This window comes from Miniopterus natalensis, chromosome 1 (assembly GCF_054644295.1).
Source record: "Miniopterus natalensis isolate mMinNat1 chromosome 1, mMinNat1.hap1, whole genome shotgun sequence".
NCBI lineage: Eukaryota > Metazoa > Chordata > Mammalia > Chiroptera > Miniopteridae > Miniopterus > Miniopterus natalensis.
The window spans coordinates 19,512,947-19,540,224 of NC_142081.1; the positions used below are offsets into that span (position 1 = coordinate 19,512,947).

Consider the following 27,278-nt stretch of genomic DNA (forward strand, 5'->3'; position numbering starts at 1 on the left):
TTCACAGTTCAGGCATGATTATCAAACTCTTTGTGCTCTTAAAGGAGAGTAATTATAGGCATGTGAAAAAAGAAAAGCGCTCCCCGAGGAACTCTTCCTCACATGCTTCCCAAGAGGCACCAGGGCCATTAAAAATTCCATGATGAAGAGGAAAAACAGCCTGGGAACAGCCAGGAGGCAATACAGCAAATTAATACACCAGCCCTCCTCGGGGAAAGCTGTGATAAAACAGGAAACACTTCTCTCTTCGCAAAATAAAATTATACCACTAATGATAACATAGTCACCACACACACACAAATCGTTCTAATGATGGGTGTGAAATTCCCAGTGCTGCCCAGATGCTTTGAAAGAAATTTCTCCTACTACAGATAAAATGGAACGAGAAAAAGATAAAATTTCCATTCGAAACAGTTTTTGATACAGTCATTCACCTGCCTCTTCCCTGCCACCACCAATCTTTAACATTCCCCGTCCTAGGTGCCAGGCTTTGTTAAATTGTCCACTCTTCATAATCCACCTTCCAGTTCTGATTCCAACCTCATCCATCAGCCACACTGAAACTAGACTGCTTCTTCTCTACTGACCCTGTGCCGGGCAGGGATCCCACTATTTCAAAGGAATGAGAGGGAGCCCTGGGGGCTCAGTGTTTCATCATCCACATTTTCTAAACACTGCATAGAGGTCACTTGTGCTGACCATCCCCACAGATTAGTAGTCACCAAACTTTATTGAGTGTGCACCCTCATGAGTAAAAAATTTGAACGAACACTCCATATATATGTAATACACGCAACACAAAAAAATATGTGCTGCTAGACTAATATATGAACAATTTAAAACAAAAAATTTAATAAGAAGAAAATAAATGTAAATTTAAAAATTTTTCTTCCCCTTTCCCAAAGAATCGCATATGTGCAACCCACTTTGTACCCACCCTAGAAATGATGTGTAGAAGGACAAGCTATGAGCTATAATTGTCCATTCTCTAGCTTTGCTTTTAGCAATGGTCTAAAGCAATAAGCAATATTTCCCTAGAGCTGAGTGTACCAGAAGCATAGTCCACACTTCCTTATGTTTCCAAGTCCAGCCATAAGCACTGCCAGCAAGAAAATGAAAATAATGATGTGAATAATAAGATATACAATGAAACAAGAAGTTGACACCCACTCCAGGCTTTAAAGGCAAAAGGAAACCAGACAAAAGCATGGATACGGAGCAAAGCACAACTCTAGGTAGAGAGGTAAAGGAGGGAAGGCTAATAATTCACTTTCAGCATCTGACATGATACCGTGCCACTTACAGTCTTCCCAAAGAATATATATGGCCTTTACTTTATTTGGTATTAAGACAAAAAGTCTGAGGACTGCTTTCCTGTGGACTGAAATCCTGTGTCTTCCAAGACAGCTTGAACACCACCTCCTCTAAGAAAACCTCCCTGGGTCTCTAAGCTAGAAGACCCTCCTCTGTGCTTCATGTCATTCTGGTGCAAACCTTTATGCACTTATCACTCCGTATTGTTAACTGGCGATTTCCACGCCTGACTTCCCCATGAGAATGGGAGCTCCTTAAGGTAGTACCTAAACAAAGACCCTTCCACATAGTAGGGAGCCAGCAAATGTTGAATGAGTGAATGAATGATGAATAAATTGCAATCTACTGAAGAGAAGGCCTTACAGTAGTTTATCATCATCCCACAATTTCCCACTTTCCTAGTAACACCATTTGTGATGGTCTCTCTTTTCAAAAGACTTTCCCACTTATATACTATTTCTCCTAGGTCTGGCAGCATTTATGGTACAGAGTTTATTGTTATAGCCCACAGTGGAAATTCTAATTGTATCCACGAAAGAATATCTTTGTGCACTCTGTGCCCCAAATCCTATGAACATATCCATTTAAGAACATATTAGTAAGAAAAAAAATCAGAACCTTGGAAAGAAATTGTGCTACTAGAATAACAAAAGTCCTTTGGTTCAGCCTATTAACTGCTCTTTCATGCACAATAGTCCTGCTAGGAGATGCTACAATAAAAACGTATTTACTTTGCATGTCACCTAACTTAAGAGAATTTATATTGAGAGGCGCTAAACTCATTCTCCTATGTGGGCTCAGGATTCATTCTGACAAATGTATACTAAATGCCTAGTAAGTGCCAGACACTGCATTAGATGCTGGGGATGTACCAGTGAACAAGGCAAGGCCCCCACACTTTGAAGCTTATATTCTAGTGAGGGGGTTGGGAGGGAGGAGGAGCCCAGTAAACAAAGTCATTATGACTGTGTTAAAGCTCTAAAAAAAAGAGACAATAAGTGGAAAGTGGTAGAGATGGTCCCTTTAAATAGGATGGTCTGAGAGGAACTCCCTGAGGAGAAAGCCCAAGTTGAAAAGAGAAGGAGCCAATCCTGGGAATACTCTAAGACGGTAGTCCAGGCACAGAGAGCACGTGTGAAGCTTCAGAGGCAGGAAAGGGCTGCTATTTTTGAAGAACAAAAATGGAGCTCCCTGGTGCAGCTGGATCCCTCCCCCAGTGAGGAGAAAGAAGTTTATGAAAGGGATTTGGACATACAGGCAGAAATCAGATTACGCAGTATTTTGCAGGCCATGGCAAGGACCATTAATAATGTTCTCGGAAGACAGGGCTTGTGGCAGAAGAAATATGAAATATGAGCTAGAAGACTTAGGTCAAAGTTGAAACTTAAATCACATACTAGTCACATGACCACATGAAAGATACAGCACTACTCTGCCTCAGTTTCTACATCTGTAAAACATCCATTGACCTCAAAAGGTTGTTGGAAAGATCAAATTGGATACTACACACAAACATACTTTATAATTTAAAAAGTGTTATAAAAAGGAAAATGATACCATATGGGAGAAAAAGCCACTAGAAGACAATTACCTGGCAGAGCAGTGTGCTGGCGAACACCTTCGGTGAGAAGCATCAGCAAGAACATCCAGAGAGTAAAGGGGAGAAAGGGGATTAAACTGCAAAAATAAATAAGAATATTTTAGTAAGGCTTATGTGAAACAGACCTGATCATAATGGGTAACCTGCTATTTGATTACTTTTTCCCTTTGACCGTTCAACTCCTTTGCTGTCCCGCAGACACCACTCAGGAAGGTTGCACACATCCAGTACTGTACCCTAACATACCTCATTTACCACACCTCAGCAAGAAGACTATTCTTTTTCAAAAACTTCTGATAAACAGTAATTACTTAAATGGCAGATGACAGTACTGTGGACCCTTAAATAAACACGGGGTTTAGGGGCACCAACCCGCAACACAATCGCATATCCATGTACAACTTTTGACTTCCCAAAAACTTAACTACTAATAGCCTACTGTTGACCGGAAGCCTTGCTGATAATATAAACAGTCAATTGACACATATTGTGTATGTTACATGTATTATATACTGTATTCCTACAAGAAAGCTAGGAAAAAGGAAATGTTACTAAGAAAATCATAAATGAGAGAAAATACATTTCAGTATTTATTTTTTTAAAAATCTGTGTGTAAGTGGACCTGCACAGTTGAAACCCATGTTGTTCAAGGGTCAACTGTACTTTGCAACTGACATAACCAGAACTTATGCCTACTGATTATCGCCCCTTGGACCTAAGAAGACTAGCATGAAATTACCTTTTCACTTCCTTATCCTGGAAATGTTTCCAGGGAATAACTGGTTAGCACATACCAGCAGCATAGAACAGTGAAAACAGAACTACATTAAGAAGTAGGATAACTATGTTTAGTTCCAGTCTACCACTGAGTTGCCATATATTACAAACCACATAATCTCTTTGAGCTTTACTATCCTCACCTGTGAAATGGATGTATCTCTGTCTTACCTATTTTACAGATTATGAGAACTGAATGAAACATTGCTTTCAGTTTATAAAATAATTTCAGTTTCTCATCTATAAAACATCTCAGTAATATATAAAGTAATTACACGGACCTCAAAAAGTGGTTGCGAGGATCAAATGGGATAGTATACATAAAAGTACCTCATTTTATGTTTGCTAACTTTCTTTAGACTTTTTCAACAATAAATAAACCTCCCCTAAAATTTCAGAACTAAATATATTTTAAGACTAAAAGAACTCCAAGTGGTCATTTCAAAAGAACTTAGAAGAATACAAACTACGGAATTGTTGTCTATGTCAGAGGTTCCAGTCGCAGTTCTATGAGCTCTATGACTTTGGACAAATAGCTTAAACCTCATCTGTAAATAACACATCTGGACAAGGTGATCCCCAAAGGTCCCCTCTACCTTTAGGTCCTCTGATGCAAACCCGACGAGTACTCTAGCTTGGAGTTCCCCAAGCGGCAGTTTCTCATATGCTACCTTAATGACTTTCCCCTTATCTGCTCACCACCTGCACTAGTTACTTAATATTTTTATATCAAATTATTACTCAGCCTTGTCCTTACTCTATTTCTATGAAATGAGTTTGATATAATGATTACATCTATTTTATAACTAATCACCAAGATAAAGCAACCTCTCTCCCCTCCAAAATCAAAAGCTTCCAATATAAAGGAACAATAGCCACTGTCAGTAATTTTTAAATGATGACCCCTACAAAGGACTAGGTGTGCCAAGGGCTCCCTCATGGGGTAGCTAGGGACAAGACTAAGAGGGCAAGGCTCTAAGCCCTTGACCCCACTTCACCCAAAGCAGCTCTACCTCCTTCTGTCTCATACACGTAGGCTTCAATGGTATACTTCTCAGCACAAGATTCTGCTGCTGAACTAAACCATAAGCAGATGAGGTTCATTATGATTTCTTACTGCCAAGTTCAAAACTAATATAAGAACAGGGTTCCTAATGAATATGTGTTACAGGTAATAAACTAAAGATCACTGAACCCAACAAGGGGAATTAGCTACAGTTCTTATCAGTGAATATCTATTTTGGGGAAGAGTCCTCCAGGAAAATGAGAACAGCATAGGGAACAGGAACCTTACCTCATGTGCACAAGCAGAAATGTGAGGAAAATCAGAAGCCAACACTTTATTCTTTCTAAAGAAAAGGAAATCAAGTGATAAAATAAAGATGATGAAGGAAAGACCTTACCTGATTTCGTTCCCTTTTCCCAGCTGATGGTAACCAGACACTAAAGAAAAAGAGAGAATAACAGTAAAGGAAACAATAAAAGAATTGATAAGAAAATTATAGAGAGGAGGAGAAGACAGAAGGATGTTGGCATAATGAAGTGAAGACAAGAAAGAAATGGGAAAAGATGGACTTGGAGAAGAAAAGAGATGCTAATTTGGCTGAACTTTCTTGCAGAAAATAACTCTTCGAAGGAAAAAGCCTTGTAATGGAATGTAAAAGACTAGACACTCTACAAATAAGCCCCAGATTATGCTGTGACATCAGTGCTCTCTCTGCTGTGCAGTGACAACAGGATCCCCAATTCAACAAAGGCATAAACTACACTCAATCTTGCCTATGTTGTAAATTAAAAATTCACCCAGGTTGGATAGGTATAGGAGCATAACTGGGTACTGACCACGACGTGTTCAGGAGACATCAAAGAACCAATCATGTTAGGGGACCAGGCTGTACAAGAAGGGGAGGAATGTTTCCCAGAGCTACACATGGGCTTTTTAGCTGTACTCATCACAGGAGTTAGGACAAAAAGATATTTCTCTATATAGAGCTCTAAAAAAAAGGAAGGGAATCTAAGCGAATGTAGAGGCAATCACCCATTTTGAACAAAAAAAATTTTGAGAGACAGAAAAATGAGTTTAAAATGTAACATCTTTACTGGAGGCTACTTTCAAAATGCAGCACCTATAGATATAAAAAGCAAAGAAATAAGAACTAGTCTAGAAAGGAAAAAATAGTCACCCATAGATTTAGAGTATTAGCAATGTTGACTGCTATAAAGTACAAATCTTTACGATCGCCTCTTTCAGCTCGAAAGTTGGATTTCTAGATTCCTGTATAAAACTTTCCTCTGCCTCCTTCTCCAAGGAACAGACTAGATTAGACAGCAAATATAAAGCACTTACTCTTTCTGCCGAGAGTCACTAATGATGTGGCCTATCCTCTCAGTACCCAAAGTGCTTATGCTGGTCTCCTGAAAAGACAATAAAGACAAGAGTGTCACCTAACCACAGAAACAAATATATAAAGCACAACCTGTCATCAAGTTCACACTTTCCCATAACTACGCCTGCGACTTCAAAGGCACATGTCAAATGTCAATCTTAATATCTAACAGCAACTATATTTCTTTTTATGGGAATCTAACTTAGAAGTATTTCATGTTGCCCTGGCTGGTGTGGTTCAGTTGGTTGGAACATCATCCCAGGCACCAAAGGGTTGTGGTTCGATTCCCGGTCAGGGCACATACCTAGGTTGTGGGTTTGACCCCCCAGTCAGGGCACATGTAGGAGGCATGTTTCTCTCTCCCATTGATGTGTCTCTCCCTTCCCCTCTCTCTAAAATCAATTTAAAAAAATTTTTAAGTATCTCATGTTACCCTAGACTTACTTTTCTCTAGTGTTTCAAAAAAAGTCATTATAAACATTGTTTACTATATATATAATCTTATTAAAGTAATACCTCCTGAAATTATTAAAGTATATAGAAATAAAAACACTTTTTTAAAAAATCCAACAGCAGCTAATTTTTAACAGGCCAGCAGCACATCAAGCTCCCTAGAGTCATACAATTATAGTCCAACAGCCTTCATAATGGGGCATTTACAGAGTCCTCACTGGTAACACCTAAATACCTACTGAGTAGATGTATACACCGCAAAGGAATTTTGCAACATACAAAAACTGTCACCTGTATTTTGTCTGTCAAATGTCATCTCTTAAAGTAATAATAGAAGTTTGTATAAATTGGTTCTTAAATTTGGGGTTCTCAAGATTGCAATATGAAATCTTACCATAACACCACAAGTAATTCAGAAACTAATCATCTCCAAAAAATTGGAAAATGGCAGAAGGCACTCACCCTTCATTTAACATGAGCATATTTACAATGAATATCTATCACAGTGCCCAGGGAAGCATACCAACAATATATGAATAAGAGTTATGCACATACGAGCAAGTGCTAAGATGAGAGAGCATAAGTCACAGGGCATGAATGTCAAGAATGTCAAGCTTGTTACTAAAACACATTTGTTTCTGGGCAAATATTATTATCTGTATTCATCTATGTGTATAATTAGCTTAAATATTAGGATACACATTTTAGCAGAACTGGCTAGAGAAAAATTAATTTGAGGTCAGATTCTGGGCAGGAGTGGAGCTAGATGGAAAGGTTTCACATACTGTATTGTTCATATTCGTCATCCCTACACCTATGCCTTCTGGTCACAGACACAGCCGTGGTAGCAGTGCCAAGGGAAAAGATGGATGAAAAATGAGCTATTTGTTACAGCAAAAAAATTATTAACTTAAAGTGCCGTAATGTTTAAATTTACAGTTTATTACTGTGTAAATTACAAGCAGTACTTTGCGTAATTAGCAGCTCGCTGGCAGGGAGCTGTGAATGAAACTCATTATTTATGATTACAATTTAGAAAAAAAGAAGAGGGATGGGGGAGGGGGGAAAAGGGGGCAGAACAGTGACCTCTGCTAGAAATGACAAATATCCCTTTAAGGTGATGAAGATGAATTAAACAAGTAAATATTATTCTATTCATTTGCAATCCTTAGAGATGTCCAATAGGCCCCAGTTTTCTTCCAGGCAAGCTAAAGGGAGCCTTCAAGATGAACTGATTTACTTCCATGGAAGTGAAAGGCTCTTATTTTATAGGAGCTGAAACAAAGTAAGGTAGATAATAGGGAGAACACTGTCTGTCAAGCTTAACCAATAAAGAGAAAAAAATCAAACCATCTCTGTTTCCCACTCCCAGCCTCCTGCTGCCCTCCACCCCATGCACTCAGTCCTAACCTGCTAGCTGTCAAAAATAAGCACCCAGAATAGCAAAAGCAGCCTTTTATTGTCAGGAAAATGAGTGACAATAAGAATAAGGTATCATTCTTCCAATAATCAACTGTCTTTCTAATTAAACATTTGAAGTTGAATTTAAAGATAAAAAGAATCTAAGTTCATCTGGAAATAAACAGCCTTATTTCTTTCTGTATGGTTAAAACTTCAAAAACCAGTTCCCTAATTATAAAGCAGTAGCTCTCTGAGGGCATCCATACTTTGGTTCTGACTATTACACATCTGGCTTGGCACAGAGCCTGCCACACAGTAGGCATTATAAATGCTTATTGAGTAAACCAATTAATCGATGCTCTAAAATGCCTCTCCTTTCTTCACTCTTTGCTGACCACCACCTTCTCTGACTGGGTATGAGCCCCAATCTTAACCTATATTCAATCTCAAAGGTAAAGTGAAAAATAAGTATTTTTTTAAATTTGAAAGAAAGAAGAAGTAGACCTGGGTTCAATTCTCTACTCTGCCACTTGTATCTGGATAACATCAAACATTACTGAACTTTTTTAAACCCAAGTTTTTCCCACCTGCTAAAGAGGAGTATCACCTTTTTTCAAGATTGTAGGAGAATTAAATGAACTGAGTGCCCAGCACAGTCCCTGGAAAAGGCAGAACTGAGTAAGTGGTAGATATTCCTCCCTCACGGCTAGTGAGGGGTTTTGAAATTTGGTAACAAGTTTTTCTTCAGTTTTTTCTTTTTTAAAATATATTTTTATTGATTTTTAGAGAGAGGAAGGGAAAGGGAGAGAGAGATAGAAACATCAATAAGAGAGAAACATCCATCAGTTGCCTCCTGCACACCCCCTACCAGAGATCAAGCCTGCAACCTGGGCACGTGCCCTGGCCGGAAATTGAACTGGTGATCTCTTGGTTCATGGGTCGATGCTCAACCACTGCGCAACACCAGCCAGGTACCAGTTTTTTCTTTTTAATGAATTCTAAAATAAAAGACCAAATATAGGACAAAAGAAGCATCCATGAATTCATGAGGAATCATAAAGAAGCCAAGAGTATTTTAACTTATATAATAATAACATAATATTAATCAAAAGAATAGAAGAGACAGCAATCAGGCCTGTAGATTTAGACAACAGATACTGTCATGACAGTGTACACTTTGTAAGAACTTCCATATGAATTAAACTTCATCCTTTATGTGTGTATCCATTCATATCCCATATAATGTTCATTCTTATGAACTTGCAAACTATTCCAGTTGGCTTAATTCACTCCAGGGTGTTCTGCAGCACCTCTGATTATCAAGAGGGTACACAAATCCCATAGAGAATATTATCCTCCCACTGAGCCTGGTAAACAATAAGAGCTATCACCTTCCCAACAAGCCTCCTTCTCCCCTTTCTGAGGCATCGAGCTGCAGCTCCAGGCAGACGATTCAAGCGAGCATGGTACCCTAAAACAAAACAAAAAGGCAGTTCTCTACTGAGATGCAAAAGATTCATTAGCAATGGCATGCTTCTAGTACACCAGAGGTCTTCCAGCCCAGGATCTACTAAACTGATCCTTAAACTAGTATCAGTAGGATATTTGTCAAGGACTTACTATTCCCATGTCTTTGACACCAGCACTATGATCTCAGGCATCTCATTTACCTCTCACCTAGGCATCCTCCTCTATAAAAAAGGGATAACCACTTGCTTAGTCCTATCTTATACAGGTGTTTTGAAACCAAATGAAATAGCACATGGAAGGTACTAATAAACTGAAAAAACTAGACAAATATAAGATATTATCAGCAATTTCTAATTATAAGTTAAATGCTAGTTATTACTCAGAGCCATTCTAATTCATGAAATAATGGTAAAAATAGCATGTGTAATATAATCCCATTTTCCTAACTGTTGTATGTGTTCTACACACAGAAGAGACAACTGGAAGAACCACACCAAAATGTTGTCAATGACATTGTCTTAGAGTACGGGTTACAGGCCACTTTAAGTTTCTTCTTCCTGTTCTTACTTATTTGTGTGTATTTTAACTAGTCCATGAAGAACTTATACACAGGGTCATTAAAATGTTCGATAAACATTATTAAGGTAGCAAACAATGTCCCTCAGCCAGAGAACAGTCTTTACCAAGAACCAACTTATTTGAGAAGTCCTCAATAACCCAAATTCATCATAATGAAATGTTACAGTTTACAGCTCTTACTGAAATTCTGATCATACACAGATGCTCAACAAATACTTGATAACTAACTAGTTGATTATTAATTACTGGGAATCCTAGAATCATACATTTACAGAGCTAAAAGAAACCTCTGAAACACTTTTGTTCAATGTCACAATATCTTAAATGACCCTGACGTCCCAAGAAAATGAAGTGACTGTCACAGTCACAGAGCTACACAGACACTCCCAGACAGTATTATCACATTTCCTTCTCCCTGTCCTAGGTCTTTCCACCCCACCTTGCTATATCATCACTGAAGGGAAGGGATGTATATTTGTGCTCAAGTCCACAACAGAATTATTAAAATTTAAAGACTATTTTTAAATCATCCATTCAAAAAATGCCATTGTAACTTGTATGTGAATGTTCTTACTGAAATCTGTTCTCTTCCAAGATCCAATGCTTCAGGCTTCCAGTGAGTACTCAATAGCCCATCAGTCACAGCAGGATAAACAGCTGTGAGACGCTTCCTAAATCTGGCACAAATGGCAATGGCAAGCTGAAAGAATGCCCTGCTAATATATCTCCCAAGAGTCTCTAAGTATTGATTTAGGTAAAGAGAACCTCAAACTTTGAGACTCACCCTTGAATCGTCTAGAAAAATCCCTGGAATAGCTCCAAAAATCAGATAGTTAATGCGTGCTTAAAGAAAGGAGTATGCATACCATGGGACGATTCTCCCCCAGAAGAACCATGAAAACGTGAAGTATAGTTTGGTCTCCTCAGAACTCACCTCTTTGAGCTGGCCGAGAAGGTAAAAGGAACGTGGAATCTGAAAGCTTATCCAGTCCAGAATCCATTCTTTCTACTTCAGAGCAATGGTCAGGAGCCCATTTGGGCAGAAGATTAGGGACAGTGAATCCGGGGACACATTCTCCTTCATAGAACCAATCACTCTGCTCGTCATCCCCTGAAGTAGAGAGATCATTTTCATAAGCTGGGATTTTAACATCTCTGTCAAAAACCACATGGGAGGAGGACTTCTCAGCTCTATAGGTCTGAGTATGCTTTAAAATGAAGTCCAAGTCCAAAAAATCGTTTTGATTCTTCTTCTTGATCCATATTATGACAACTGGAACACCACACCTGCTTCATTTAAATGTCACGCTGTGTTATGCTGGATTGCTTTTCATAGTAAAAAAATAAAGCTACCATTTACTAAGCCTTTACCACCTACCAGCGCCCATGCTAAAAAATCTATAAATATGTTCTCTTCCAAACCTTACACTAACTCCAACTTACAAATGAGGCAACTAAAGCCCAAAGAGGTCCACGATCAAGGTAGTATATGATGAAGACAGGATTTGAACTCAAAGCCTGACCAACTCCAAAGCCTTTACCACAAAAATAAACTGCCTCCTGTGTACCATTCTCAGCAGTATAAATGAACTTGGGGATTCAAAGCCCACAAACGTTTCTCAATTCAAAACTAGCTGTTCCTGAGGGATTTCTTGCTATAGTTGCATTTCTCATCATAGGTGAATAAAGAATGTATATCCATACCTTGTCTTTTCCTTGGTACCTCATTAATGGGACAGAAAATCATCTTGACACTAGCAATCCAAGCTACCAGGAAAAAACTAACCAGAGACAAATAATATAATCCCCCAAGGTTTGTGTCAAGAAGTTATATCATTTGCCCAAGGCTACATACTCTTCAATAATGACAAAGTCAAGACTAGACCCATATATCCAGGCTCTTGATTCAAACTTCTTTCTATTGTCTACAATGATAGCATCTCAGTTTCCAATAGTTTATTCCTGCCAACCTTCCCCCCCTTTCAAAATAGCAAGGATGAAGTAAATTATTACAAGAACATCTAAAGAGTTCATAATGCATTCATGCATTCATTCTCTAATGTATACTGGGGATCCCAAGGAAGCTGCTCGAGGCATGTCAATCACATGAAATAGCAGATTCATGGGCTACTAACACTCAAGATGATGATAACTCTTAAATCACTGTGGAGATCACTAAAAGGGGAAATGAAAGCTGCATACTGGTGAACAGCAGCAGATATTGCCACTAAAGAAGTTACTTGAAGTGTTCTCTTAAAAAAACATACCACCAACAGCTGTTTCTCTTAATCAATAGTTTTCAACCTTTAGTGTGCATCAGAGAACACGGTGGGGGCAGGGGGTGTTAAAACACCGACTACTGGGCCCTATTCCCAAAGTTTCTGATTCAGGTCTGGGAAGGACCAAAAATCTGCATTTCTAACAAGTTCCCTAGTGATGCTAAGCTGGTCTGGGGACCACAATTTGCGACTCACTACTCTAAAAGTATCTCATCAAACCATGTACATAGATAAATTAAAGACAGGCATTAGAATGAATGATAATTTGGTTATCTGTACTTCAATATAGTAATTCTTTTCTTATTCATAAGCATTCCTTAGACCATTTAGTAAAACAGTGTACTTAGCTAGGTCGGTTTTCTGATAACAAATGGCAAACTATCATGAACTTTTTTGGTTCTCAAGCATTCACTCATGATTTTTAATAATATGAAAAGAGACTCACTGAACTGGAAGCAACCTGTGAGATCATCTAGACTCGCAGTCTTCACCCTGGGTTTACTAGGATGCCTGATGCAGGAGCTCCTCAAGAGAGTGCTGCCAGAGATAAGGAAGAGTCTGAGTGGATCAGGCTCCTGAAACCCTGCTCCTTTAGGATCTTGCTTTAACCAAAATAGGTTTAGCTGTTTTACAATTTGAGGTTCTATGTACAATTCTGTTTGAGGGGAAAAAGGAGAATTTTCCCCCTCAACTGGGCTTCCAATTACTTATTAAGCGCTCAATATATGTCAGGCAATGTGTCACCTATTGTGGTTGCAAATAATTTTAAAAAAGTTTCTGTCTTTGAAAAACCTCAATGGAGAAAACACACATCTATAAACAATAATGTAATATGGTAAGATGTAAGAAAGCAACAAGTACAGGGAAAGAAAAGAGTACAGGTTCTAGAAGATGGTGCCTACACTGAGAGTATCAGCCAGAATTCCTTTAGGAAACATGCACATTTAAATGGAGTAACTGAGACTTTAATAAAGTGACTACCTACAAAGGTGTAAGACAGTATTAAGAGAAAGAAACCAACAAGGGACGGTGAAGCACCCTGGAGCCAGCACAGTGAGGATCTTTACCATTACTAGACCTGAAGGAGCAAGGGGAAAGAAGGGTTACCAGAGCCCAGAGAGATAACTGTGGTTATCGGAGAAGGCTGCCCAACAGGAGTGGTGGCCTTCTGCACCGAATGCACCAGTCAACCAGCAGTGCAACAGAAAGGGACTCGGGGAAGCCATACTCCAAGCAGTAGAGTGCATTATTGTTGCCACCTCATCATTGCCTCCCCATGATAGAATGATGTGCCCGTGACTTTTGCCATGGGATTCCACAGAGCCTTCCCCTTGAGGCAGAGCACACTTCCCCATCCCACAGGCAGCGGGTTTGGTCATATGACTTGCTTTAGGTGGTAGAACATTAACAAATGTGATTTAAGCAAAAGCTTTAAATATTCGTGCATGGTCTGACCTGGTCACTTGGCATTCATGTCCTCTACCATGAGAAGCCCGTGAGTCATATAGCCATTGCTTCTTTAGCCTAGTGCCCAGAATAAGACACACTGAGTAGATACAAACCTAACTTGAAGCCTGGAGACCAGCTGAGCCAGATAAACTGAACCTCAGATAACCTCCAGTCCCATAGTAAGAAATAAATGTGAAAAACCACTGAAATTTTGGAATTGTTAAACAGTATTATCTTAATAAAAACTTGACTATTACACCCAATCTCATCCATCTCCCTTTCTCCCTCCACTCTTCTGCTGATGCCTCTTACTGGCCCAACCTATGAAGGTAAGAAAACCCACAGATGTAGTCCATAAATATGCCCCAGAGAAGCAAAAGGACTGTGTCTTAGTGGATAAGCAGCCATTCAAGGAAAAGTGAGGATGAGATTTCAGGCGGAGACCAGCATAAACAAAGACATGGAAGCAGGAAATAACATAGCTTTGTTCTGAGAACTCTAGGCATCTAAATTATCACCAGAATATGTAAAGTTGAGAGAGAGGCAAAGAAGAAAGGTGGGGCTGTAGAATATTCCACAATCTTCTGTGATAAAGGATTTTTTATCAGTGGAAAGGTTTTTCAAATGCCCAAAACCTAATCTGTTGTAATAGGTCCTCACTTTCTTCCTCCTCTTTATAATTTCACAGCATAATCTTTAAGAGATGCATTATGACAATTCATAGCATTGCAGTAAAAGCAAAGAAAAAGAGTAAATATTAGTAATTCTGAACAGTATGCACCAGCTCATTCACGGAAAGACAACCACACCTTCCTGGTAGAAGATAGAAGAATCAAAATCCTGACTAGAACCTACCAGGGAATATACACACACACAACCTCAAACAACCCCTAGCTCCCTCAGAATCAGAAAGACACGGAAATGTACTCACAACTCCCATATAGCAGGAAGCTTAACAACTCCATCCATGCTTATTAACTCTGAGGCATGGGTGAGACACCACCCCCTCCATGGTCTCTCTTTCCAAAATCAGGACTTGGGTCTCCAGTCTCACAGCTCCCGGATCCCTTCAGTTACTAGGCAACCTATTTGTATCAACCAAGACATGTAGCCACCGTGCCTCTCTGTCCTTCAATCACTTAGCCCTTGTAGAAAAATCTCTGGATTTCAGAGCTAGAAGGGACATTAGAGATCTACAAATCCATTATTTAGAGTAAGAAAACTAGTCCAAAGGAATTTCAATATGAAATTCTTATTGGTACCCAATTATTGTGGTCCTAAGCAAGTGTTCAGGACAAGAACAAAGTCTTTTTTAAACAGTTTCAGGTTACTGTTTAGGTAGTAAAAATAAAGAACTGATAATTAACATACATCAGCCTTATTCAGTGTTCTATGCTAAACTTTAGGAGTTTTAACATTAGAAAGGTGTTTTCTATAATATATTCACCCAGAACACTGTGCTCATTTATAAATAAGGTTATAAAAATAAATTCTCTCTATGTGAAAACAAGAATGCTTTAACATCCAAAAAAAGAAAGTAATACATGAGGCTATTTTTTGGTTTTAATAAAAAGCAACTTCCCAGAGTGCCATCCTTGACACCATAATCCCCCTGGATCAATGATTCTCAAAGACTGAACTTTCTGCATAAAAATCACCGCAGGTGCTTATGAAAAATGCAGATTCTAAGGGCCAATTCTAGACCTATTTGATTTCTAGGAGTTCAAGAATTTGGAGTCTTAACAATTCCCCAGTCTTAACAATTCTTATATGCCCTAAAGTCTGAGAACCACTGCTATAGACAACTATCATATTCTCAGTGACTCACTCCTATAATCATTAAAATCTTCCTAAAGCTGGGATCAAGATTACCTTGCCGTCCTTCATCGTTGGTAAAGAGCCCTGTGTCACTGCTGCTACACACACTGCTGGTTTCACTGAAAAAAGAGTAAAACACAAGAGAACACATCAGCTCCAGTTAAATACAAAGCACTGTCCAATATCCTGGTTTACAAATCAAAAGTTTCCCTAATCTCATTAGTCAATCAGAAATGTAAATTTCATCGTTAAGTCATAGGGGAAAGTTTACTAAGAAGAATTCTGTAACTTTTATTTACATTTCAAAGTACTTTAAAAATATCTAAAATCACTTTGTTAACTTATCATTAGAAAGTTCTTTATTAAGGCTCATAGAAATTACCTCAACCTGTTTTGGTATATTAAACAACATAAATTTACAAATTTACCAACTAATTTTATTTTTCAGTATTACCAACTATCAGTTTCAAATGAAGTTGTCCAAATTTAAGATATCCAGCATCTCTCAAGTTTCTTCTCCCATTTACAAAGCAGCAAACAAAGCTCCATAAACGGGGAGGGGAAATCAGTATGGCAAAAGTTGTATTTTCTAAATTTAATGTCTTCCTTCGTATCAAGCATATACAAAAAAACTCATTTTCAAAAAGATATAAAAATGTAAAAACAAACTTCATTTGAACTCATTGAAATAAAACTTTTGCCCCATAGAATTCCATCCAATAAGTTTCATTTTCTGAGTTATTGCTAACAGTTGATTCTGCTTCTTTTGAGAGGCTGTATTTCTTTCATGTAATCATCAAATTTGATATATGTGGTTCAAGAAAAATTTCTCTATTCTTTCTATTAGCTGTTTCCTTAACTGGGAATATTTCCTTCCGAGGGAATTCATTTTTTTCACCTGCTCTAGAAGATGGAAGAAACCAAAGCAAGGAAGAAACATTCTCACCATGCTGCATAAGGCATGGCAAAATCCCACCTTACATTTCTGGATCAAAAATCTGAAAATATTTTGTATTTAGCAATATTTCCAAATATCTTGCCAACACTAAGCCCTAAAAAGGTAGGTTAGCCTGGCCGGACGTGGCTCAGCGGCTGAGCGTCGACCTAGGATCCAGGCGATCAGCGTTTGATTCCCGGACAGGGCACATGCCCGGGTTGAGGGCTCCATCCCCAGTCGGGGCGTGCAGGAGGCAGCCGATCAATGACACTCTCATCATTGATGTTTCAGTCTCCCTCTCTCACTCTCTCCCTCTCCTTTCCTCTCTCTAAAATCAATAAAAAGATATATTAAAAAGAAAAAAAGTTGGTTAAATTAAGTAGCAATGCTCTCCTCACTTAAGCTTGTCTCTGAATAACAGACCTAAGAGATTTGTTGCAGCAAGAGTCAATAAAACATATCCACTTTCTTTAAAGGTCCTTTCATTTTATTTTTCTTCTGTGCTTACAAGTGGGAACATTCTCAGGTGTCATTGTAAGAAAGGTCTTACAAAACTATACCAATGAATTCTGATGGATTTAGAATCTTCAAAGAGCTCTGCAGTTAAATCCAGAAGACATCCTCACAAACTACTGCATTCTTCCTACTTCTGACTGCCTGCTGAATGGTTTTGTTTTTATATTTTTAGCAAATTCTTAAGAATATTACTGGTCTAACTCCATTGAGTATTAACTACACATCCTTTCATATTACTACTTTATTATTCTCATCTTAACCTCCAAAATAAAGCAAATTTTATATTTTTAACTTCTCTTGATATGAAGGAGGGTGGGCCATGGGATAGATATTCTGCTCCCCCATCGTGTTATATTCTTTATTGGCTAACAGTATCACTAACTGAGATTTAGGGGTCAGCAAACAACAGCCAGTTACCTATTTTTGTATGGCCTGTGAGCTAAGAATGGTTTTTAGCTTTAAATCCCTGTCTGTGCCGGGGGGGGGGGGGGGGGGGGGGGGTCAAAAGAACATTTGTGACATGTGGAAAAGATATGAAATCCAAATTTCAGTGTCCATAAGTACATTTTTATTGGAATACAGCCACACTCATTCATTTACATATCGTCTATGTCTTCTTTCACACAAATGCGTAGTAGTTGCAACAGAGAACATACTGCCCACAAAGCCCTAAACTATTTACTACCTGGCTCTTTACCAACAAAGCTTGCTGATCCCTGCTCTACATGTATTATAAGTTTGACTCTGCAATGTCTATGGTCCCCTCTATCTGAACATTCCCAATTAAAACTGCTGCTTTTTTATAAAGTCTATCAATTCTTTTCCCCATTCATCTCCAGCCACTGGTAAGTACTACAGATACAGCGCTTCCTTGTTCCTTCTTTGCATGGATTCCATTCTCTCCTCATATTCTAAATAAAGGAGGCAAGCTCAAAGTGTTGGATCAAGAAAGGTGTTCGTAACCTAAAACCTTCTTGTCACTATACATTTCCTATTTTTGTCAACAGCATTTAAGGAGACTCACTGTTCTTGAAAGAGCTTGAACTAATCTCTTCTATGAATTTCTATATACAGTTAATCAGAGTCATAGTAATGATGTCATAGGACTATCACCAAGGTTTTAAGGTTATGGTCAAGGAAGATATGTATTTTCTTCATTGAGAAAATGATTTATGTCTTACAGAACACTTATTACATAAAAGTATCATCATTCTACCAGTATCTGGAAATGACTATTTCATCTGACAGCACCTGCTAAATTTATTTCCTCAGAACTTGCACTGTAGAAATCTAATATGTAAGAAACTGTTAGCATAATTAACCAAAAAGAAAAATAACATAAACATTATGAAGCAGCATGCCATATGTAGTGCTAGCTATAAAGTAGAATCAAATATTTCCCCTTTCAAGTTATAGGCCAAAGTTGTCCAGTCCTGTGGCCTTCCTTCATTTCTGGCTCAGAGGCAATTTTGGCCCTCACAGACTCTGTGGGTCATTTGGCAAGTCTGGAACCATTTTTGTGAGAATTGGAGAGGGGAAAAGGGAGTTTATGTCCTACTGGCATCTACTGTGTAGAAACCAGGGATGCTTCTAAACACCCTACAACGCACAGGACAGCCCTCATAACATAGTTATCTGGCCCCAAATATCAGTACTGCCAAAGTTAAGAACCCCCATCAAGAGTGATGAACAAAGTAGAAGGATGGAGGGATGTCATGTTAAGGGAAACCACTTCAGTGGAGAGGAAACTGTGTACTTTGCTGGATAGAACCAGCCTTCAGGGGCAGAGTTGTCACTCCCTTGCCAGGGCCGAGCAAGGCCTCAAACAGTCTCAGGCCTCCAGATCCCAGGAACCAAGAGAAGGCAACTGGAACTCCAGGCAAACTGGTAGAACTGAAATTACTCAAGTGTTGTACAGATCCTCCTTCTCTGCCTAGCCCAGGCAGAAAGGAGATCCTATAGCCACAGAAGAGAGAGATCCAGGCTGGAAAGGAAATACTTTGGTCATCTCAACGTCCCCAATGCCTAGCATAGCACCTGGCTCATGACCAACATTCAATACAAGTTACATAAATGGAATGAACTCATTCAAACCAGCTCTGTTGTTTCCCCTTGCATGGCCTTTGTGGTATGTCATTTTACCTCTCTAATCCTATTTCCCTGCACATCAAATGTGGATGGACTATTCTGAGGATGTGATGATATAAGGCATGTGAACCCACTTTGTGAACACTAGAGCACTATGCAAAGGCAAAGGATGAAAGATTAGAAAGCTACTTCTAGGGTGCTATTTCTTATATGTACCCAAACATTATTATTTTAGAAGCTAATAGTAGTAATTTTCTCACTGACATTCTTATTAAAATAGTAATCTAAATTCTACAGGGCTCTCAATTATGCCTCAATTTAAAAAATTCTATGGGTCTCCAATCTATTTTCATTTTAAATGGAAAATAAAATGTAGCCTATGAAATCTAGTATTTTACCTGCACCTGGATTTCATCCAAGAGACAGAGAGAGACACTGCTCTCAACAGATTATCTAAACTTCAAATGTCTCAAGAAAGGGTTTGGTACTTGAATTGAGTTTATTAGGGAAATTATTAATATAGAAGGTTACGATTAATTATTGATACCAGTAATATCATTTATGGAGTTCTACTACCAGCCAGGCAAAGTACTAAGTGCCATATATTCATTATTACATTTGTTCCGCCCCAAAACTCTATGAGGTAATTATGTCAATGTCGTATCACAGATAAACGAATGATACTTAAGAGAAGTTAAGCACTTGCCCAACATTACACAGTGAACAAATATCAGAGCGAGGGTGGTGTATCTCCTAAGCCCATGTCCTCCCTGAATGGCCACTAAAACATGGCTGATGCACAGAGAGTCACCTCACTTAATAAATGTCAATCCTATTAAGATTCTTTTGAATTTCAGCACTTCTCATTTTCATTCTCCTGAAAATGCAAACTGATTAAATGAACTAAGAAAAGAGTGGTCCCTTGCATTTTGCTACTTAAAACATTCAGACATGGCTGAAATTCTAGCTGTGCTTTGACTACTGCTTATCAGCTAAAAATGCATCATACTCACTTAGGAGAAAGGCTCTCCCCCTTCATGCCATATCTTGAGTCTAAAAAATAAACATTCATCTTCAGTATACTTACTTAAAACACAATAAAATATACTCTCAGGGATCTATACCTGTTTGCATAACTTACAGTTCCTGAAGGCCCTTTCTTTGAAATAGAAGTAAAAACCTTCTCCTGATAAGTTCTGGGGAAATATTAGTCTGAATTATTCCTAAATTTAGCTTCGCACTAAGTTAGGAAAAAAAATTCAGAAGACCAAGAGCCATCTGTGGTATCTGAACTCACAGATGGCTCACTTCCTGGTATTTCACACCCTGGTTGGTCTGTGTAACCAACAGCATAGGCAGAAGTAACCTATTCACTTCTGAGAACAGGTTTAATAAGAGACTGTGGCTTCCATCTTGGGCACTCTGGAGATTCCCTCCCACTCCACCTCTCCCTTGTGAACAGCCCTGTGAGTAAGCTTGGAAGTGGAAAGATACTGAGACTCTTGGCCTATCAGCATGTAAGAAAATGAGATCTGCCAACAGTCCTGTGGCTGAACTTTGAAGTAAAGCCTTCAGCTCTAGTTGAGCCTTGAGGCAACTGCAGCCTCAGCAGTTGAAAGCTAACAATTTGACTGCAACAGTATGAGAGGCTCTGAACCAGAACCACCCAGCTAAGCTGCTCCCCAATTCCTGACTTCAGGAACTATAAGACTGTACATGTTTGTTATTTAAAGCTGCTATGCTTTAGGGCAATTTTTCTGCAGCAATAAATAATACAGCATCTTTATGAATTCTTTTTTGAAAATAATTCCCTACTTTCTAGCCCTAATGAGAAGCTTCTATTTTCAATATGACAAATCTCAGTAAATTCCCACAAACTGGGAGAGAAAAAAACAGCCTGTCCTCTAACCTGAGAGCTTGCTAGTTCTTTCATATTCCTAACTACAGAAGACTATAAATTTAGAACTGAATGAGAATAGTTTAACCTGTCTCAATTACAATAAGGAGGTACAAATAAGCTTATCATCTATAATCAAAAGTTGGTATCAATAAGTTAGCACCCAGGTTTCTTACTCATTTAAGATTATTGTTACCAAGTAGCTCAAATAAAAGGTGCCTCTTACATCTAATTTTAAAAGAAATAAGCAGGATAGTTTATAGCTTACATCATCATAATAAAAAATGAGTTTTAATTTTAATTTTTTAATTAAATAATGATGTATTTAATAAAAATTTTAAATTACCTTAGAATTCAGAAAAACAGAATGAAAAAATATCACTCCTAGATCCACTGTCCAAAGACATCTTTGCTAAACTTTTCCCTGGGTCAAGGTGATTCATTTGTAACCATACGTAATCAGACTTCTGAGAATGAAAGTAACGTGACTGAGAGGTTTTTCAGAGAAATATCTCACATCAATTGTAAAATTATTCCCATAATAAATTATGAGAATGTATAATGGAGTTTTTCACTTTCATTCCGATGGAGCCACGAAAGCAGCAACCACTCCAGTTTCACAGGTTCATTACTACAGCCACTGCAATCAGATATGCTTTGCAGAGATAATAATTTTGCTCAGGACTCTGCTACTGAGCTGGGGGCTGTGCCTCAGAGAAGCCCACCCATCCTTTTAAGACTTACCGTTTCTTAGAGCTAATAGCGATTCATCTTTGGTTAGATGAAACATCTTTTCAGAGTAAATTTTTAAAGGGCATACATTCTTTCTGAGACCTGCATATCTGAGGATGTCTTTGTGCTCCTTTCTGTATGAAATCGACCTTAGACTCTCTAAACAAATGTGGCCCCTTGCATTTAGTGCTGTGGAAATGAATGCCAGCCTTTCTGCATCCCTCTTTTTTCTTTATACTTGTTCCGCCCCTACCACCAACGCAGAATGCAAAAAGTATTGCCAGGATCTATCTAGGTACAAGTCTCTTTTCATTAGTTTTCCCTTTTAATCTTTATACTTAATTTTTTTTTTTAAGGAATACTTTTTCTCTTCAGTTCTATTTTTTAAATCATTCTTCTATTCCAATGCTTTGGTTTCTTCCTTGGGAATATTACATACTCACAGACTGGACCTCTCTTCTCTGTCCTCCAGATCTATCATCTTCTCTCTCACTTCTAGCTTCTCTCTGCATTTTGGGAGGGCTTCTGAAGTTCTCCACATCATCAACTCAGTGTTCAGCAGGATAAACTGTCTTTTAACATTTCAAATTACATTTCAAATTTCCCTACAATTTTTCCTCCCATAGCACTGGGTTTTCAAATAGCCACCTTTCTATCCTTATGACTTACTGCTCCTGTTCCAAGGTGATTAACCTCCTTGAATCCTAATGAAGATTTTCTAAAATGCTCTCCTGGTTTCCACTGGCAATCACTTTCAAAGATGTGTTCTTCTTCTGAATTTTTAGGATGACGTTCTCTTTTCTTTCTTCTGCAGAACTTGTTCAATGACCTCTTTCTGACAACTTCTTTACCTAGAATCTGATATTTGCCAACAGAAAGGGTGTGTAAATTACCTTCCCATTCTGTATTCCCTTGGATATGGGTAGTAATATGCTCTTCTCACCTCATCTACAATTGGCCAAGAGGATGTGCAGAGCCACTAGACTAATTGCCAGTGTCACTGGCAGGCTTTTAGCTCATATAGCTATGTTGGACTGAGACAGGATCTTCTAACACTCACTGCCTGACTCAGACCCCATTTTTAGGAGTCTGAAATAAATGAATGCATATAAAACACTACAATTCCCACAACGCTCTACACTATGAGTGCTTTTTTCTTCTCTGCCCATGCCAACAGTAAACTTTATTTTTGGAGACTGTATTTCCTACGACTTGATATGCTATGACTGCCTCCCTCTACCCTCAAATAAAAATATAAACACAGAAAACACTAAGATTCCCTATTCAAGTATATTCTGGGAGTTACAGCCTCCAAAGAAACTGGAAAATGCTTGGGAAGTAAAGGATAGAACAACACTGGCTCAAACTACAGCTGCTCAATTTTCTGACCAAAATTAACCTTGCATTTCTGAACCAAGAGCTGACTACAGAGAAAGGATGCAAGGCCTCAGTGTCCAGCTTCAGAGCAGGTTCAGCACTGCTGAGGAGGGTTTCCAATTGCACTCTCCAGTGGAGCTCTATCAGTGTTATGGTCTGGGGAAACCTTGGCAACAGGCCAAATGTAAGTCCTAGTTTCTGGTGATGTGAGTTTACAATATTTTATGCCTTTGTAAGTATTTTAGTGGGCAGTGGAGACTGCTTATCAGATGCTTTATTTTAAAAATGAAGTTAAAGTAATAGGAAGAAGGTTGTAACTAAAAAGAATTATAGATTCAGTGTTGCAAGGACTTTAGACATCATTCAGTTCAAACTCTCCAACTTTACAATAACATAGTAAGTGGTCACCAAGTCCAGGCTTGAATCCCTCCAGTGATCTAGAACTCAATACCTAGTGAAACAATTCACTTCATTTTTATACAGTTCTAATGTTTAGAATGTTATATTTTATACTGAGGCAACATTTAACTCTCTGTACTTTCCATCTATGAGTCCAAGTTCCTTTCTCTGGATCCACACAGAATAATCCTAGCATTTCTTTCAAGAGGTAGACATTTCTTTCCAAGCAAGATCCTCAAATTCAACAGTATCAAATCTACCTTCCAAGTTGTCTTTTTCAGTTGTTCCTAAGGCTGTGCTAGCAGAACTTTGACTAAATCCATATAAGCACACTATGCTAGCTATTCAATACTCTCAAATGCAAGAGTATCATTTGCAACAATGGTAAATATACTGTTGGTCAGCATCCCTATTTACAGAATAGAATACAGAACATCCTCAACCTACCACATATATTCTTTTCCACAGCTCCAGTAACCCCTGATTAATGACCTCCACTTGCAAAGGAGGCTACTTACCTTAACCATGAAATAATGAATGCTATTGATCCAACAAGCTACTGCTATAGAGTGTTATTGATCACCCAATCTTTGGTTAAAATGCTCCTCATTTAGCAATTTCACTGTCACAAACACCTGGAGCAAAGCCCACTCATAATTAAAGAGTTCGGGAGAGTTAAAGTGAGAGGTGATAGACAGAGATCTCAGCTTTCTGCCATTTATTCTTGCTTCTGAGCTATTGTCTGTGTCAGAAGGGATATTGATTTTCTATAAAAATAAGAAAACAAGAGGCACCAAGGGGCCGCAGAAGGTCAGCTCGGGCTGGAGAAGGAGGGGGAAGGTTTAGCACTCTATCTCTGTCACTTGCCTTCCAAGAGAAAGGAATATTTTCTCTCCTGTAAGGTCAGCCTCTAATACATCACCATAGGAAGGTTCCTGACTGCAACCTCAGATCATCACCAAACCAACTCACTTATGAAAGAAAAGAAGCTACACTATATTCAAAGAGAACAAATGAATGGCATATTGGAGAATAGAGCAAAATCAGGCTATGCATCACCTAATTAATAACTGCTATATAGGCAATTTGAATAAAGATCAGTAGAAAGTACTGAAAAGAGCTGTTACAAAAGAGCTGCTCCTTTTAGAATGGAGCATACATACACAGAAAAATATTAAAATAACAGTTGATCTTTTTGCAGGCATAAGAAAGCTATTACATCATAACCACTTTCAGTTCCTCAGAATTCAAGCTATCGGTTGGTATAGAGCTGAAGAATAGAAAGAGAAAAAGTAAAAAGAATTATTGGTTACACTTAAAAAGACTCCATGTTTAGTTAGCAGAGTGAATTTAAGGAAATTAGAAATAAAGATCTCTGATTGAAACATACATTTTCTAACCTAAAACACCTAATGCATGCTTTTTAAAAGAACTCTATCCACTGACTAGGCTAAGCTAAATGATCAATTCATCCTAATAATTTTAAAGTTGGATCATATATACTCTGACAACCCTCAATACCACCAATAAAAAGTAAAGTTCTACACTTTGATCTGTGAATAAACTGACACATCCAAACAAATTTATGAAAAGAGTAACCAAGAGGATTCTTGGAAATAATTCTTTTAATACAGAAAAACTAAGAAAATTTTGACAGAACCAACTCACCCAGACAGTATAATATCCCAACCATACACTATTATCACTTAAACATTCTAATGCTACTCCCATCTATCAGGTGTGCTCAACAACTGAGGGCAGGAGATTTTAGTTCACCTTCACTGCTGAGAGGATGAACATAAAATGCAGTCAAAGAATAAGCAAGAATCAGCCCTCTTTCCCCATAGAGTAATTTAAGGGGGAAATACAAAGCACTTCTGTTTATAACTACAGATGAATCAACATAATCAAGGCAAATTTAAGCCTCCTACATAATCAGATTCTAAAGGATTTTTTTCTATTTCTCCTACTACTCCACCCACTATTTCCTCATAGCCCGCTGCAAGAGCTTTGGTGTCCACGTTATTGGAAAAACTCTCAAGTCATGGACTAGGGAGACAGACCAAAAGGGGAAACAAGGTCTACTCAATCTGAAAAGAGTAAGAAATTCTAAGAGTTGCTGCCTACGTCCAGGCTCTCAGATAACTAGAAGGTTTAGTCTCACCACCTGACTGTAATGTGCAATAGATGGGGTAAGAAGGAACCAGAAAGAACAAAGTGCCTCACTGCTGGATTATAGGCTCTACATTTGGAACCATACATGAGCTGTTAGAGTAGACAGAGTTAACAGTCTCTCTCACACACACAATTATGCCATAGTTTAACAAGAAATTCTGGGGAATAAATATACACAAGCTACCATACCAAAAAGCTGCTTTTTTAAATAGCCATTCTCAACAGTAAGATTACTATTTGGTATGTATGCTCAACATTGAAAGAAACTTGAACACCTCAACTGAAGGTTTCAACATTGTGAAAGGTTACAAATTGTCTATGTATTTCTTGTTTAATTAAAAATAGCATGATGAGGGGGGGAAATCTTTATAATCCAAAATTTACATATAAATTGGGTAAATAGGCCTCAGAATACATTGGAGGAAAATTAAAAGGCCAAATTAGCCCAGCCGAGCGTGGCTCAGCGGCTGAGCGTCGACCTGGGATCCAGGCGATCAGGGTTCGATTCCCAGTCAGGGCACATGTCCGGGTTGCAGGCTCGATCAATGACTCTCTCATCATTGATGTTTCTATCTCTCTCTCTCCCTCTCCTTTCCTCTCTCTGAAATCAATAAAGATATATTTAAAAGGCCAAATTATAAGCCTACCTAGTTGTGCAGCTGGATTAAAAAACATCCAGGAAAAGGTACCGGCATACAGATCTACAAAGCCTTTCCTGTTACTGACACAGCCTCACCTCAGAGTTCCCAAGATTTATGTCTTTGTTTTTCAGACAAACTTCAAAAGAAGCAAAGTCCTAAGAAAGGTCATACATCCTAAGGTTGTAGAAGTTAAGATGAGAGAAAAAAAGCCACAGAAAAGGCAAAGTCAAAGGGTAGGAAACATGGTGGTTAAGTATGAGCTTAGGAATCACGTTTGATTTCCAGTTTTGCCACCTTGGGCAAATTATCTAACCACACTTAACCTCCATTTCTTCTTCTATAAAATACAAATAGTGGTAGCGACCATACAGTGGAGGTGTGAACATCAAATAAGAATATATGTTATGCACAATAGTACAGTGCCTGGCACACTGTGCTTCAGAAATGCTAGCTAATGTTATCAATAACAGAATATACTCAACTCACCTAGGGAACACCCATGGAGGCATATTCAGTACTGTTATTTTCAAAGCCTACCATGTGTTCAGACAACTTGGTACTATGAAGAGGGGGTGAGAGGTGGGAACAAACTAGACATGTCAAATATCCTGCAAGGCATAGGACCATCCCTCACCACAAAGACTGCCCCATCCAAAACACCAACAGCATCCTCATGGAGAAACAGATATCACATATTATTAATAATAATGTTAAAGTATCAAGCAGGGGAGTTTCAGTGTTCCTAGGACTACCTATCTGAGATGTTTTTAAAAAATAAAAACTACGCTGATATTATAAACATGCACCCATTACATACAAATTCTTAATGTAATTGAGCCATTACATACTGGCTCAGTGACATTTGGCATAAGACTAATGGGGCTCAGTACTATTTTCAAAGCCTACCATGTGTTCAGACAACTTGTATATGAGCCATAAAAAATAAACTCAGTACAGTCAAACTATAAGAAGCTGAGAACAGAATTATA

The 27,278-nt window shown here is 38.4% G+C and overlaps 1 protein-coding gene across 2 annotated transcripts in view; it reads right to left on the reverse strand.

The window, feature by feature from the left end:
- GPATCH2L (G-patch domain containing 2 like) overlaps nt 1-27,278 on the reverse strand; it is a 50,282-nt gene that overhangs the window by 19,433 nt on the left and 3,571 nt on the right. Inside the window, exons 3-8 of one of the 2 annotated variants that reach the window (XM_016208700.2) lie at nt 15,582-15,646; nt 10,916-11,092; nt 9,324-9,403; nt 6,039-6,106; nt 4,986-5,040; nt 2,906-2,991 (exon numbers count right to left, since the gene is read on the reverse strand). In XM_016208700.2, the coding sequence (XP_016064186.2) occupies nt 2,906-2,991; nt 4,986-5,040; nt 6,039-6,106; nt 9,324-9,403; nt 10,916-11,092; nt 15,582-15,646 (531 nt within the window). Of the gene's footprint in view, nt 1-2,905; nt 2,992-4,985; nt 5,041-5,094; nt 5,135-6,038; nt 6,107-9,323; nt 9,404-10,915; nt 11,093-15,581; nt 15,647-27,278 lie in introns of both variants that reach the window. The other variant, XM_016208702.2, reaches the window with a different exon arrangement.